Source organism: Artemia sp. Qi Xiang Cuo, chromosome 4 (assembly GCF_049724085.1).
Source record: "Artemia sp. Qi Xiang Cuo chromosome 4, ASM4972408v1, whole genome shotgun sequence".
Classification (NCBI taxonomy): Eukaryota; Metazoa; Arthropoda; class Branchiopoda; order Anostraca; family Artemiidae; genus Artemia; species Artemia sp. Qi Xiang Cuo.
The window spans coordinates 52,671,676-52,687,301 of record NC_142797.1 but is presented as its reverse complement, the minus strand read 5'-3'; the positions used below and the strand labels follow the sequence as shown (position 1 = coordinate 52,687,301).

At 34.1% G+C, this 15,626-nt stretch overlaps 1 protein-coding gene across 2 annotated transcripts in view; it reads left to right on the top strand.

The window, feature by feature from the left end:
- The window catches only part of LOC148953222 (uncharacterized), an 81,412-nt gene that overhangs the window by 39,428 nt on the left and 26,358 nt on the right, over positions 1-15,626 (top strand). For both annotated transcript variants that reach the window (XM_089087581.1, XM_089087580.1), the window contains exon 2: positions 13,104-13,533. In XM_089087581.1, coding sequence (XP_088943707.1) covers positions 13,177-13,533 — 357 coding nt within the window. In that variant the 5' untranslated portion in view covers positions 13,104-13,176. The remainder of the gene's footprint in view (positions 1-13,103; positions 13,534-15,626) is intronic.

Here is a 15,626-nt window from a genome sequence, read left to right as displayed (position 1 = left end):
TTATGATACTGTTTTAAAAAAGGAACCCATTTAAAAAATAAAAATAAAGTATTGCAAAATTTCTGATCATTTTTTTAATAATGTTGGTAAATCTGGCGCTCATTCATAGAAAATTACCTTCCCCCATAAAAACTGCCTCAATGGAAAATCCTCCCACGTAACCACTGACCCCCCCCCCACCCGAAAAAAATCTCCACTGAAAACGTCTTTATACTTACTTCACAATAACCAAAACTAAATATAAACAATGGACAAAGTTCATAATTTGCAGCCCTTCCCCCGGGTACTGTGGGGGATTAAGTCATCCTCAATGACATGGCTATTAGATTTATCAATCATGTTGAACAAAATAGCTATCTAAACATTTTGATGGGGGGACTTTGGGAAAAAAGAGCGTGGGAGGGGGCCTAATTGCCTTCCAATTTTTTTAGTCACTCAAAAGGGGCACTAGAAATTTTAATTTCCGTTTCAATGAGCCTTCTGACGATATTCTAGGACCACTGGGTGGATACGATCACCCCTGGGAAAAAAGTAATATTAATTATCACCCATCCCTGATCTTTCTCCTGGCAAAAATTACAAAATTCCACATTTTTTCAGATAGGAGCTTGAAACCTCTACATGTAGGGTTCTCTGGTACGCTAAATCTGATGGTGTAATTTTCATTAAGATTCTAGGATTTTTAGAGGGTGTTTCTCTCCTTTTTCGAAATGTTTCTCCCTTTTTTTCGAAAATAAGGAAAATTTTCTCATGTTCGTAACTTTTGATTGGTTAGACTAAACTTGATGAAACTTAAATATTTGAAATCAGCATAAAATTCTAATTCGTTTGATGCATCTATAAATTTCAAAATTCCATTTTTAGAGTTTTGATATTCTATTGAGCCGGGTCGTTCCTTACTTACAGTTTGTTCCCACAAACTCTTTGAAAAGATCGCCATCTAACAGTCTCTAGAGTTAATTTGAAGCTGAATTTTTTTAAGGATACCTACCTTCTGGGTGTTTATGACACTGATAGGCTCCACGACAGGGGCGCGTACAGCATCTAATCTAAAGGGGGGGGAGAGTTCAAGTCTTTGACGAAAGGAGGAATTGTTTAGGTTAAGCCTACAATTCATAAAACCTTACCTCCCCACCAAGTTCTATCTTTCCTTATAAAACCTCTATAAGCCGTATCATCTATCAATTATATAATTTTTCTTATTGGAATAGAGCTAGCTCTTTCCACGATGTTATGTATGATCTTCTCGTATTTGCTTTTTATTCTGTGACGATGTATGTGCTTCACACATAGATCAGTAAAAAGAAGAAAAAAACAGCATGTAAGAAGAAAAAAAAATGTGATGATTTCCCTATATGATGATGCTTAATAAAATTGGCAGTCATTTCTTTTATAAATGAAACCATAAACAGTTCTAGGGGAATTACTGGTACGTCCTTTCGACAACCAGCATGCATTTAGTGTGTTTTAATTTAGACCAACACTGTCTCAACTTTTCTTGAAATTTTCACCTTAATGCAACATCCCCAACAACAAGTCTTGTAAGTTGCAACTTCATACGCTAAGAATTTCCAAAGATATTACCGATACACCCATTTAACAACTGGCATGCACACAGTAAGTTTTGATTCAGCTCCAACCTCGTCCCCCAATATTCCCTGAAGTTTTTACCTTCATAGTCTTAGCCTTAATTGTAGTAGCAGTGACAGTATAGTAATAGTAGCAATATTAGTAATAGTAGTATGATTAGTAGTAGTACTAATATCAGCAGCGGTAGTACAAGTATTATTCATATATTGCCTCTTGGGAAGTTGAACACTCACCTCATCAATCCTTGAAAGTTTCAAGTTAATACTATACTCCGTTGCTATGATATTGCTGATGTACACTTAGTATGTTTTGATTTAAGTTCAAGCTTCCCCTCCACATTTTCTCAAATTTGCACCTCAATATCCTCAGCCTTAACAGCAGTCGCTACAAAAGTAATAGCTGTAGTAGCAATAGTAGCAGTAGCAGCAGTAGTAGTAGTAGTAATAGTAGTAGTAGTATTAATAATAATAATAATAGTAGTAGTAGTAGTAGTAGCAGTAGTAGTAGCAGTAGTAGCAGTAGTAGTAGTAGTAGCAGTCGTAGTATTAGTAGTAGCAGTAGTAGTAGTAGTAGTAGTAGCAGCAGTAATAGCAATAGTAGCAGTAGTAGCAGTAGCAGTAGCAGTTGTAAAAGCGTGCAAATTTTGCTTTTTGGTCAATCATCATCCCCCTCATTATCCCCTGGAAGTTCCAACTTAATACCCTCAGTCGTTCCTGAGTTCCGTCCTTTTGATAATCTGCGTGCACATAATGTGTTTTGATTTCTGCATGCACATAATGTGATAGCTTCACTTGAATGCCCTTGGCATTTTTGGACACCAAAAGTCAAACTTGCCTCTCTTTCCCGATAACAAACACTATGTATAAACAATGGGCGAATTGCATAACTTACAGCCCTTGTCCCTAGGGCTATGGGGGTTGATAATCACATAGACATAATTATTCGACCTTTCAACTATGCTTAACAAGTTGGCTATCTTAAAATATGAATGTAAAGCTGCCTATGATTTGCTAATTCTTCTAATTCAATATAAAGTAAAGTAGTTTCGCGGAACTTTCTAAGCTCCTTAACCGAGAACATGACTTTGCAATAAAAAAAAAAAACTGTTTTGACCCAGTAGCAAGAGATGCCCCCCCCCCAAAAATAGAAGAAAAACAAAAAACAAACTAATTGATCATGGCAAAAGAACGGATTGAAAAGCAATAAAAATTGACTTTATTATTGATTTTAATGCCTTAAGAATAAGGTGCAATAACGAAGATAATATTTGTAAATTTGATTATTCAAACAGAATTTTTACGCATACAAAAAAAATAATACATTTAAATGCATACAAGGAACAATAATAGGTACACAAATTAAAAAGATGTGTAAGCCATTCATTAACATAGTTAAATGTTCCTTTTTCAACTTTCAAATTGAGACATATATTTAATTTACATTCTTTCTTTTAAAGTCTATGTTAAAACAAAAGTTTTGAATCCCTCAAACCCGAAAATTGCATTGTGAATATGCACAAAACAAGTTAATTTCTATAAACCCTTATTTTACAGCCTAAGCAAAAACAACTTAGCTTTAACGATTCTTTACCTTTACGCAATACTGGTTTTCTAAACAAGAATTCTTACCCAATCATATAATGTAATATTTAATCAAATATTGCACGTACAACGGAAGTCTTATAGCTAATTTGTAATAGATGGCAAAAGTAAGTCTGTGCTTGTCGTAGGGCCTATTGTCTCACCCGCTGTAGATAAATTTCAACAGTATAATCAAATTCAATAATTTTTGGCTGCTGCATTCTTTGCACATACAAACAGCTCCTCCCATTTAATCTACCATCAGCGGTCCAGTGCATAGTTGTCAGTCAATGGTACGAATTTGCATTATTTTAGCAAATACAGAAATTTCTAGTGCTAACTTCTAATCAACACTAAAACAGGGAAATAACCGGAATTTCATAAATAGTGGGAGAGGGATCCACGAAGTGGCGGAACTATTTGAAATTTGTCACAAAATGTTATACAACAAAGGAGCAACCTAATAGTTTTAGGACAAAAATTATCTATTAGGTTTCACAATAATCTATGTTTTTAGTTGGTAAGTTTTCACCGTGGAGGGTCAAAACTTTTTTGTTCTTGGTAAGGAAAAATATTCCCAAGAATTTTTCCTGTTTTGTACTTTCTTGGGGGCCAAAAAAATCTTCTTCGAATTTTGATGAAGGACCTTTGTTTTTCTTCTAATAACTGTGGAATAGCCATATCCAATAAAATGTCAAACGTCTGTTAAGAACTGTATTTCGTAAAATTCTTAGTGAGTTTTCAGAAAATTGAAAGATATCAAAAGAACTGTATTTGTATTATAAGGAGAATATAAAGTAATACTTGTTGTTATTGTTGTTGTAATTATTCTGCCACGAATTTACAAATTACATAAAACTTCTCTTCAGAAAGCCTTTTTTAAGACTCATTAAGTTAACCCTCGCGATTCTTTTCCTTATCTTTCCAGTTTCGGATTACGTGCAAGTTTGGTATGGTATATAACTTGGAATGTTTCAGAATTGTGTTAAGAGTATTTAGAATTATTTTATCATTCTAGTTACCAAGTTTTCAGAAAATTGAAAGATATCAAAAGAACTGTATTTGTATTATAAGGAGAATATAAAGTAATACTTGTTGTTATTGTTGTTGTAATTATTCTGCCACGAATTTACAAATTACATAAAACTTCTCTTCAGAAAGCCTTTTTTTAAGACTCATTAAGTTAACCCTCGCGATTCTTTTCCTTATCTTTCCAGTTTCGGATTACGTGCAAGTTTGGTATGGTATATAACTTGGAATGTTTCAGAATTGTGTTAAGAGTATTTAGAATTATTTTATCATTCTAGTTACCAAGCTTATTGTCAGTTACTAATGAAATTTTTTTGTCCAGGGCATGTTTGGAGCCAGAGAGAGGCAGTATGGCCCTTCACTAGATCCATCAATGGCTTTACTTGCATGATATACTGTAGCTTGATTATCATGCGCATCTCTAGTATTTTATTTTTACAGAAAGGGAGGGGGTTGAGTTTTTTTATTCTTTACATTCAGTTCTCGTTTTAGCTGTCTTGGATTAATTAGCTTCGCTTTCTAAGAAAATTGTCCTCGCTTAGGCTTTGAGCGGTAGCTAACATAATTTTATAATGCCCCTTTGTGTTTTGAATATCTTTGTCTTATCTGCCTTCAGAGCAATTGCCGTTATTTGACATTTCAAGGACTTACAACAACTTTCAGTTTTTTTCGAAACGAGAAGGAAATTTGCGAAAAAAGATCATCTCCCTATACTGGGGTGCTCGTGTTATTTTTTTTTCTTTAAACCCACCTTCTCTCCTATCAAGGGGCGAATCTCCAGCGTTTTTATTAGGGGTGGAGGGCAAAAGGGGTCCATATCATGATCGTCAAGGGGCATGGAATATATAAGTTTTTTCTCCACATTGTTGGGGGGTAACTGCCCACCCCCTTGACCGCCCCACCCCCAAACTACACCCTTGCTCCAATCAGATATGTTATACTAAAAATTAATAGTTTTCTATTTTCTAGCAAACATACATAAGAGGCAAATTTGAAATAAAATACAAATTTTAGCGGAAAATCATAATTTTAAGAGGTTTTACGTTAGAAAGTCCTGTGCTAGAATATGCATCCAGTTTGTTTACCAGCAAATAAATAAAATGGGATTTCTTACTGCTGAGTCCGTGCAATCTTAGACCTTTTACGGCACAATTTCTAAAATGTTTCTAAAACTTCTTTTGGCATTCTTCAAATAAAACTTATTTTTACCTTGATTATCGTTATAAATTTAATCTTCGTTTTTCTTTACATTCTTAAGCTAATATTATCTTTACCTTTTGCATTATTACAGCCTTTCCAGTTATTCTCCTCTGCCAAACATATGCCTACCCGTGAAGAAATCTAATGTCGCTTATGTTTATATTTGTTTATATGCAGTTCGAGCAGTGCACTCGTATTAGGATTATATCTCAGTTCAAACCTGACAGTGAAACCAGTTATTTTTCTTGAATGGAATTTTCTTGAATTGAAAACGCGGACTTGGCATAACTTCGGACTAGCTTATACGGACTAGCTTAAATTCCTCTGTTTTTTATTTTTCAATGGAGTCACAGAAATCCGAAGAGATCAGTATAAAATCGCTAGCTGACAATATATCGACGATTTTAACAGTGGTACAGTCTAATTCGACACCGTTACATGACCTGAGTTATTTTGTAAAAGTCATAGAATCTAGGCTCGGTGTGCTAGAGGGGTCCTATAAAGAGAAGGCGGTATCATCGCCGAGAATGAGTGAGATTGAAAAAGAGACAAATAATGTAAAGAATAAAATTTGCGCAATGCAGAAAGATAGTGCCCAATTGTCAAAAGAGGAGAGTGGAGTAAAATAAAGCCTAATTGAAGTAGAAAGTAGGGAAAGACAAAAGAACATTATGATTTGGAGCATGGGAGTTAACGATGAAAAAGAAGCAAGAACGGGATTTGAAAAGTTATTAACGGATGATCTTGAAATGGCCCTGGACTTCAGATATGGTGTAAGATATCATAGGCAGTGCGCTAGCGCTGCCTAACTAAAGAACGATGTGGGCACAATGTATTGTTTTTTCGTTTTTTCTCCATACCCGGGCACTTCGTATCGAAGGAGTTGTCGTAGAAACTTCGAAAAGGGCTCATTCGATTGCAAATGGGAGTGGCTAGTGCCCTTTTTAATAGTCGAAAGTGATTGGAGGGCAACTAGCACCCCCTCCCCCACGCCCATCATTCCTCCAAAAGCATCGAATCAAAATTTTTAGATAGCCATTTTGTTCAGCGTTGTTGATTTCCAGATAGAAAATATATTTTTGAGGAGAATACTCCCCACAACCCTCAGGGCAAGGGTTTTAAGTTATGCCCTGGGGCGTATAAGGATTTTATAGAAAGTGTTGTCGTAGAAACTTCAAAACAGGCTCCTTCGATTGGAAATTCAAAGGACTAGTACCCTTTTTAATAGTCGAAAATGATTGGAGGGCAACTAGAACCCCCCCCTTCCCCCAACACCAATCATTCCCCCAAATGCATCCAATCAAAATTTCGAGATAGCCATTTTGTTCAGCGTAGTTGATTTCCGGATAGAAAATATGTTTTTGAGGAGGACACTCCCCCACAACCATCAGGGCAAGGGTTTTAAGTTATGCCCTTGGGGCATATAAGGTTTTTATAGAAGGCGTTGTCGTAGAAACTTCAAAACGGGCTCATTCGATTGGAGATTCAAAGGGCTAATACCCTTTTTAATAGTCGAAAGTGATCTAAGGGCAACTAAGTCAAACTCAAAACGAGCAGAAATTAACATAAGTTGGGAACAAAACCCCTATGCCTTCCCAAGGCCAGAAGGAAATTTGCACTTTACTGAAAAATACAAATGAATGTGCACTGTCAGTTTAACATACATATACTAATATTTAGTAGTCAAAATGTTAAAATTATTTGATTTATTAAAGTTATAAAAGTAAAAACATTTATATTTTTCAGTAAAGTGCAAATTTCGTTCTGGCCTTGGGAAGGCATAGGGGTTTTGCACCCTACTTATGTTAATTTCTGCTCGTTTTGAGTTTGACTCGGTTATTTATTTTAATTTTTGTTCATTTTTGGTTTAATTTATTTATAAATGCTGTCTTGTAGTAGTTTCGAGCTTGGTAGATTATTTGATTTTATTTTTGCTCATTTTTTGTTTAATAGAGTTCTTTACTTTTCTTTGAAAAACTTATTTTGTGGAAAAAGTTTTTTTAATTAATATGTATAAAGAAAAGAAATTTATAGTGATTGAAACAGAGAATTTGAGAACAAGAACCATGATTTTGAAAAACGAAAAGATTAAAAAAAAGAATTAATTTTTGCGAAGATTTTCGTAACTGATGATGCTCTGCAGGCAGTGAGAGAGGCGAGGAAAAAGCTTTTAGCGAGAAAGAATGTTTTAATTGAAAATGGCGTCAAGCCAGTGGATACTTGGTTAACTAGATCGATACCCCCAACTTTATATATCAGATTTGGACATGTTGATACCCCACAAAAAATTGCAAGTGAAACTCTAGGCAAAGAGGAAGTGGAGGCAGTGATTGAAAATTACAAAAAAAGGATTGGAAGGGGAACATAATATTACATGCTATACGATCAGCCATCTGTGTCAGGGACAAAAGTGCAAACTTCGGGCTCGGGTTCTGGCAATCGATACATAGGATAAGTTGGGCCATGGAAATACAACAAACTTCAAAATAGTACCTTGGAACATCCATGGGGTAAGCAGTGAACAAATTATTAAGGGGTTAAGCAGTGACATTTATTAGCAAAATAAAAAAAATTGGCATGCTTAGTTGAAACATGGCTAAAAGAACCAAAAATTTTTAAGGGATACGAGTATCATGGAGCGCATAGAAAACAATCTAAAAATGGAAGAACATATAGCGGTGTAGCAATGTTAGTTTCCAAGAATTTTAGTGTGACTACAAAGATGCATTGGTTGAAAAGTAAATCTTGTAACTTGGTTTGGCTTAGAGCTTGTTTTGCTTGCATTCCAGTTGTTTTTGTGCTGTTTACATTCCCCCCGAAACAAGCTCTTTTTCGGAAGAGGATAGGTGGTCAATTTTAGAACATGAAAAACGTAATTTTTCAAGGAAGCTCCCGAATCACAGTTTTTTTTTCTGGGGGACTTTAATGCTTATACAGGGGTGTGTGTAGAAATTTTACCAGTTTTGGGTTCTGTTCAAGATGATATACCCACTGTTAATTTATAAGATATTGTTACGACTCTCCCAAAGAGGACAAGTTGGGACCCCACCCGTCGTAGAAATAACTGGGGTAAAAATTTATTAGAATTTTCGGGTATGAAAATTTAATGATATTAAATGGTAGATTTAGAAATGATGAGAATCAAAAGGAGTTTATTTGTTTGCCGGGGGATTCTACAAGCATAATTCATTACATTTTAACTAGTCTTTCTTTGAGTGACAGGGTGATAGATTTTGGTGTATTAATGGTCGTAGGGTTCAATCACTTTCCTATTAATGCAACTTTAGAGGTCGTGAAAGCAGCCTCACAATTAAGCAGCATAAAAGTAAAAGTAGATCTCATTCAGGGGATGGATTTCATAAAAGACTAAGAGTGCAGGAAGATGATAAGAATAATTTTGAAAAATTAATGAAGGAAATAAGTAATCAAGATTTACTGGATTAAAGTCCAGAATTACCCCAAGAAGGGAATGTTCAATCAGCGCTAGAAATTTTGGTTAGGGTAGTTTGCGGCGCGAGAAAGAAAATATGCAAAAATAGAGGGAACCAGGCTATTAGGACATTCCATGGTGGGGAATGTAGGAATGAAAGGGTGGAACTTTGGGAGGCACTGAAGGTATTGAATTTAAATGAAGAAGGATATTATTTTCAACAACTGTTTCAGAATTACAAGAGAGAGAAAGAAAGGAATATAAGAATCTTATAAAGGTAAAAAAAAAGGAAGTTTGATATTGAAAAAGCTGAAAGGCTAAGGTCAGTCTTTAGAAAGAATGAATCAAAAGAGTTTTGGAAGCTTGTTAAAGAATCAACTGGGAATAGAAACAAAGAAAAGAGTGCAGTCAAGGCAGCAAGATGACCGGACTACGTAGAAAACAAGGAATTAGAAGAAATCCGGAGCCACACATCCGATGGAGATTTAATGAGCGGGGACTTGCTTGAGGAAGAAATTATAGAGAGACTGGTGAAGGAAGAGGACTACAAATTGTGAAGATCTGTCACCGAGGATGAAAAAGATAAGACCGTGAAAAAAATTAAGGGTAATTCAGCTCCTGGTTTAGACGGAGTCCCAATATAAGTATGGAAATGGGCAAAAGTATAGGTCATCCAAATCATCGCTATAACATTTTCGTGAATTATCAACAACCACCAATGGCCAGAGCAATGGAAAACATATGTCACCATACCGTTATATAAAAAAGGGGAAAGCACGAATCTCAGGAATTACCGTGTGATCAGTTTGGGTAATGGTGTAAGTAAACTTTTCGCAAAAGTGTTGGGGAATAGGTTAGATAAGTGGCTTGAAAAATCACAGAAAGTTGTTGAAATGCAAGCAGGATTTCGCGAAAATTCTAGTACTATAGATCAAAATTTTATTTTAACCAGTTTAATTAGGAAATATACCAGGAAAAAAGAGGATAAGTTGTTTGTTGCCTTTTGGACTTAAAAGGTGCTTTCGATAGTGTTAATGGGGAAATTCTTATGCATTGTTTGATTAATTTAGGATTACCGTGTACGAACAAACACTGCGTTTCTGAGCTTTGTGGCTTTCCCGGGTGGAGATGTACATTTAGAGGTAGAAGTACAAAAATGGCTGAAACATTATGGAGTCGAAAAAGAGAACCTGATAGGTATAGACGGACAAGGGCTGCGATATAGAAAAACTATGTATGTGAAGATCACCAATGGCAACAAGCTCCATAAGTTCCTCGCGAAAGCTGAAGACGGGATGTTATCATTTCATGAAAGAGTTGTATACGTCGAAAGTTGCGAAACGAAACCCACTTTTGTGAAAATAGAAAGAATGCCGCTAGATATGGAGTTCTTAGATGTCCAAGAGACATTGGAAAGGTATGGTAGGGTTTTCTCATGAAAACGTGAGTATTACTCTGTTGACGGATATCTTGAAACAGCCAAAACAGGAGCAATAGCAAGCATGACAGTAGGATTACCGCGTCAGTTTGTGAGAATTTTAATACAAATGTATTTAACGGTATAGTTTGTAATGCGGGTTGAAAAGGAAACATTGAGGGAAAATTTAGCAGGCTAGGGATAAAACAAGGTTGGACTTTGTCACCGAAGTTGTTTTCGTTGTATATTAATGACACTGATTGCTATTTAAGGAGAAGGAAAGTAAGTGAAGTGCAATTATTTGATAAGAAACTGTCCGCACTTTTCTGCGCCGAATATATATCTTTATTGGCAAATAGTCGAGAGAATATGCAGCATGCATTAGAGAGTGTAGAAAAGTATTTTAAGAAAAAGAGACTGATTTAAAATCAAGAGAAGTCAGCAGTAATGGTTTTTGTTAGGGGAGCGAAGACAAAAGGAGAAAATTTAGTTACTGAAGGGGAGTTATAAAAGCAGTGAAGGAGTATGGTCACCTTGGCTGTATACTTGTTTCAAATGGTAAGTGAACAAGAAACATAGCTCTAATGTCAAGTAAAGGTAAAAGTTTAACTGGAATTTTCTCAAAGAGTTCTATTTAGGATATAGGAGCAAAGGATATCAAGCTACAAAACGTATTTTTGCAAGTAGAATAGAACCTGCTATAAATTTTGGGGCAGAGATACGGGGACACGAAAGGGGGGTGGAAATGGAGAGGACACAGCTTCATTATTATAAAAAATTGTTAGGGTTAGATAAAAAGTTTAATAGCATTGTTATAAAGGATGACCTGGGTCTTTTTAGCTTAAGAAATAAACGGCTAGTATGCATGGTAGGTTATCGGGAAAAAATTATTGGTATGCCAGATTATTGGTTAGCAAAAAAGCTTTCAACGATGTGTTATGGGATAAGAGAGAAAAGATTCTTGGCCTGTGCAAATTAAGAGTATGCTAGACAATTGTGGGCTATCATGCTGGTGGAACGATGAAATTGGGCCTGGGGTGGAAAAAGGATTGATTGCAAAAGCTGTGGAAAAAGTGCTACAAGATCAAGAGATCCAGGTTTGGAAAGAAGACAAGGTTAAGTCACAATCCCTTAGTATATATAGAACAATTAATGAAGCCTGGGGAGAAGAAATATATGTAAAATTTGGGCTCCAAAATGATACTTTAAAATGTGTTTTATTAGTAATGGGGAATTTTATGCCGCTTGGGGGGAGAAGAAAGTATTTAGGGAGGCTTAAGTTACGGAATGTTCCTTCATTTGTCCATTATGCGGGGAGTCTGAAGATTTGGAACATTTTATGTGTTATTGTGAAGAACTGAAGTAATTAGAATGGAAATTTTTGGGAGGGATGTCATGCATAAAAGCCGTTTAGAAAATAAAATAGGAAGTAATTGCAAAGGGGATATTAAAAATTTGGGAAATTTTGTGATTGTGGGGATGAGAAATATGGAGGGTTTCCTATCGTAGTGTTATTTTCAAATGTGCTTGAACTTATTATGTTTTATGTGTTTTGTTGAATTTGTAATATCCATGGCCCATGGGGCTTTTCTGAGAAATATATATGTCTATCTGTCTATCTAGGTTCTCCGGAGCAGTTGCATCTCGGCCCGGCTTTGTCTAATGGTTGAGATAGGGAATGATTATACTCTCTAAATTTATCTCCAGTGTCCTCACTAGCGTTAAGACGGCTAGCCATGTTTTACGAATGGAAGATGGCATATTGCCAAAGATTGTCCTTTTTGGCCATCCATATGGGACCAAAGGAAAAACAGGTCGTTCCGGAATGGAGTGGGAAGAGGTCATAGGAAAGGATCTAAAGAAATTTGGAACTTCATTAGGGGAGGGGTTAAATAGTGAATCTTCGAAAATATTGGGGTGAAGGAGAAGCGTACTTGGCTATATTTGCTCAGGCTCCTTCGTGCTACAGTGAGCTGTTGTTGTTAGTAGTAACGGTAATAGAGTAGTTGTATCTGTATTTTTTCCCACACACTCATTATGTTATTTTCGGTTTTCCTGAAAAACTATATAGACTTTTCTTTTTAGAGACTGTAAGCGATATTTCTTTCCGATGACTTGGTAGCTTAAATTTTTTACTTATATTCAATATGTATATAATTAAGATAGAACTCCCATTTACCAGAATCAAACTTGAGCCATTTGGTTGACAAATTCAAAAATTCATAACATAAATAAAGTGAATTTTGGCTTCGTGTTTCACTCCGTTTATTTGTTGCTTTTAGTCAAAACCACCGACATATATATATATATATATATATATATATATATATATATATATATATATATATATATATATGTATATGTATATGTATATGTATATATATATATATATATATATATATATATATATATATATATATATATATATATATATATATATATATATATATATATATATATATATATATATATATATATATATATATATATATATATATATATATATATATATATATATATATATATATATATATATATATATATATATATATATATATATATATATATATATATATATATATATATATATATATATATATATATATATATATATATATATATATATATATATATATATATATATATATATATATATATATATATATATATATATATATATATATATATATATATATATATATATATATATATATATATATATATATATATATATATATATATATATATATATATATATATATATATATATATATATATATATATATATATATATATATATATATATATATATATACATTATTTTTCTCCCCATTTATCTTAAATTTCTTCTTTTCAGTGCGCTTGTATGTGTCTGCTTGGATTGAGTTGTGACAATACTGTTTGGTCTAAAAGTTTCCTGGATAACAAAGATGAAGTTAAACATTGGCTCGTTGAGATTACTATCGGGCCTACGGAAGATTTCTGTTTTGATTGTGATCATTTTTCTTTTGTGGCTAGCATTGCTCAAAACATCTGGCCCAGATAATAACCATGTTGAATCCCATCAAGTTTCAAGAACAGACATAATTCACGTAGTTCTAACAGGACAACTCACAGAACGTCATCCAAATATATTGGATAGGCTGAGCAACATCACAAAGAGTATATACAAACATTGTCGAGGTGGCCAATTATTATTTCATGTCTTTACGGATATAAATAGTACAATTCCTAGAAATTATACGGATTTAATTCTGAAACTCAATTCAAAATTTACCAATATAAAGGTAAGAAAGACCTTGTTCACTTTTTGATCTCATTCATCCTAAGCTAAAGTAGAAGAAACAACAGTTTTAAACAATAAATACATTTAACCAATGAATTTCTATATTACTACCCATCATATTTCTACTATCATAGTATGCCAGAATATTTATCCATATTTTGCTATCTTTCGCATTTGTTTGTTTTGTTTAGGTTTTCCTAAGGAGGGCAGTATCGAATCAATAATCATATGAAAAGAGGTGGATTCGAGTTAAATTTTTGCCATTATTGCTCCTTTTAAAGAATAAAAGAGACTTTGCCGCAGTAAAGTGTTACTTACAGGAAACATCTGCCGCGAATTTGGCCAATATAGGTCCAAAGTACTATATCTTAAAAATGTAATAGCCACAGAGTTCTGAGGTACCGAAAAACCCAAAATAAAATGTTCAAGTTTTCAAAGACATACTGCCACGGTGGCACGGCTTTCAAAGTAATAAAAAGTTTTGGTGATGGAAGTAAAGAGTGAAAAATGAAACTTAAAGAGAACGAAAATTATGCTTCCAATCTTGTGGAAAATGTTTCTTAAAAATTGGCGCAAAACAAGACACTGCTGATGTTTCTCTGTATTTTTAGGATTAGGCAAAACTAGGGCTTTACTGAAAACCAAAAGCGCACGCACAAATACTGCAAAAATCAATATTACTGCTTTAGGAACAAAAAGTCTTAAGTAGCTTGCAGGAAACAGCAGACTAGTTTAAAATACCACTAAGGGTTCTTAACGACCATGATTTGGATAACCGTTAGAAGAGAACTTAAATTCTCTTAAAATCACAAGCAAAAAAAAAAATTAGTAGCCAAAAAGTCATTAAGCAGGCTAAAAATCACGGACTCGTTAATAAGGCAACTTATTTGTCTTATATATCCTAATATTGATAGTTATTTCCTTTAAAGATTCTAACTATAGAAATGCACCTTTCTGATTCCCGAAATAAAATACTAATCAACCATTTCCTAAACTCTGGAAATCCAGTCATTTATGTCTATGGTACGAAACATTCAAGTTGTAACTCAATTCCTAATTTAATCTGTAGTTGAAGGGACCATATTCCCCCTTTCCTCCCATATGATTGCCCTTCCTGCCCAGTAAAGATCAATCCTTAATGATTTTGCACGGAGGAGGGGGGGGGGTCATTAGGGCTTTTTCCAATATTTTGTCATATTTTTAAAATGCTTTCATGACTTACCAGTATTTTACTAGCCTATTTGACAACCCCCTATTTTTAAATCAGATTCAACTGTATTTATTTTAGGTTCACCTCATAATAAGCTTTAGTGGGATGTATGCATGATGGAGAATCTTTTCTTTGAAAATAAAATTAAATGAGGGTTGCCCTTCCCTTGCAATTCACATTTTAAGCGGTCAATCGACAACCGGATCTGATACTTCATAACCATTTTGTAAGATGGCTTTAATATAATATTAATTTAAAAAACAAAGTTTTTCTGAGGGAAGTAAAGAACGAAGTTGAAGCTTAAAACGAACAAACATTATTACTTCACAACCCATCTAATACACATCGATAAGACTATTGCAAATAAACCAACTGATGCTATTTCCCGATGTTTCCAGGATTATAGAAAACTAGCACTTTACTGAAAACATAAAATTCAAGTAAAAAAAGCAAGACTGTTGATTTAGAAGTCAAAAGTGAGTGCGTAGCCTCACAACAACAAACTAATCTATAACGCGTTTCATAGTCTTACATGAGCTGTAATATCAGTAATATTCAGTATAGAGTTAAAAATACCTTTAAAAATTGACATAAAAATAAATATTATCTTCAGAAGTGTAAAGTCATTAAACTGCATACAAAGATTATGGGTTGATTTACCAGTTAACATCTGGGTTTCAGCTCGTATTATTCGAAATGAAGAACAAAATCCAGTTATTTCATACAACAGTAGTGCAGCTACAACAGTTACAAGCAGAGAGGAACATATGAAAGAGGAACATATAACGAAGTCAGGAAGGAAGCCCTGACAACTACCAACGAAAATTCTTATTCTTAGAGTGATATTTATTTTTCGATCATCAATGCCTACCATACTTTTGTTA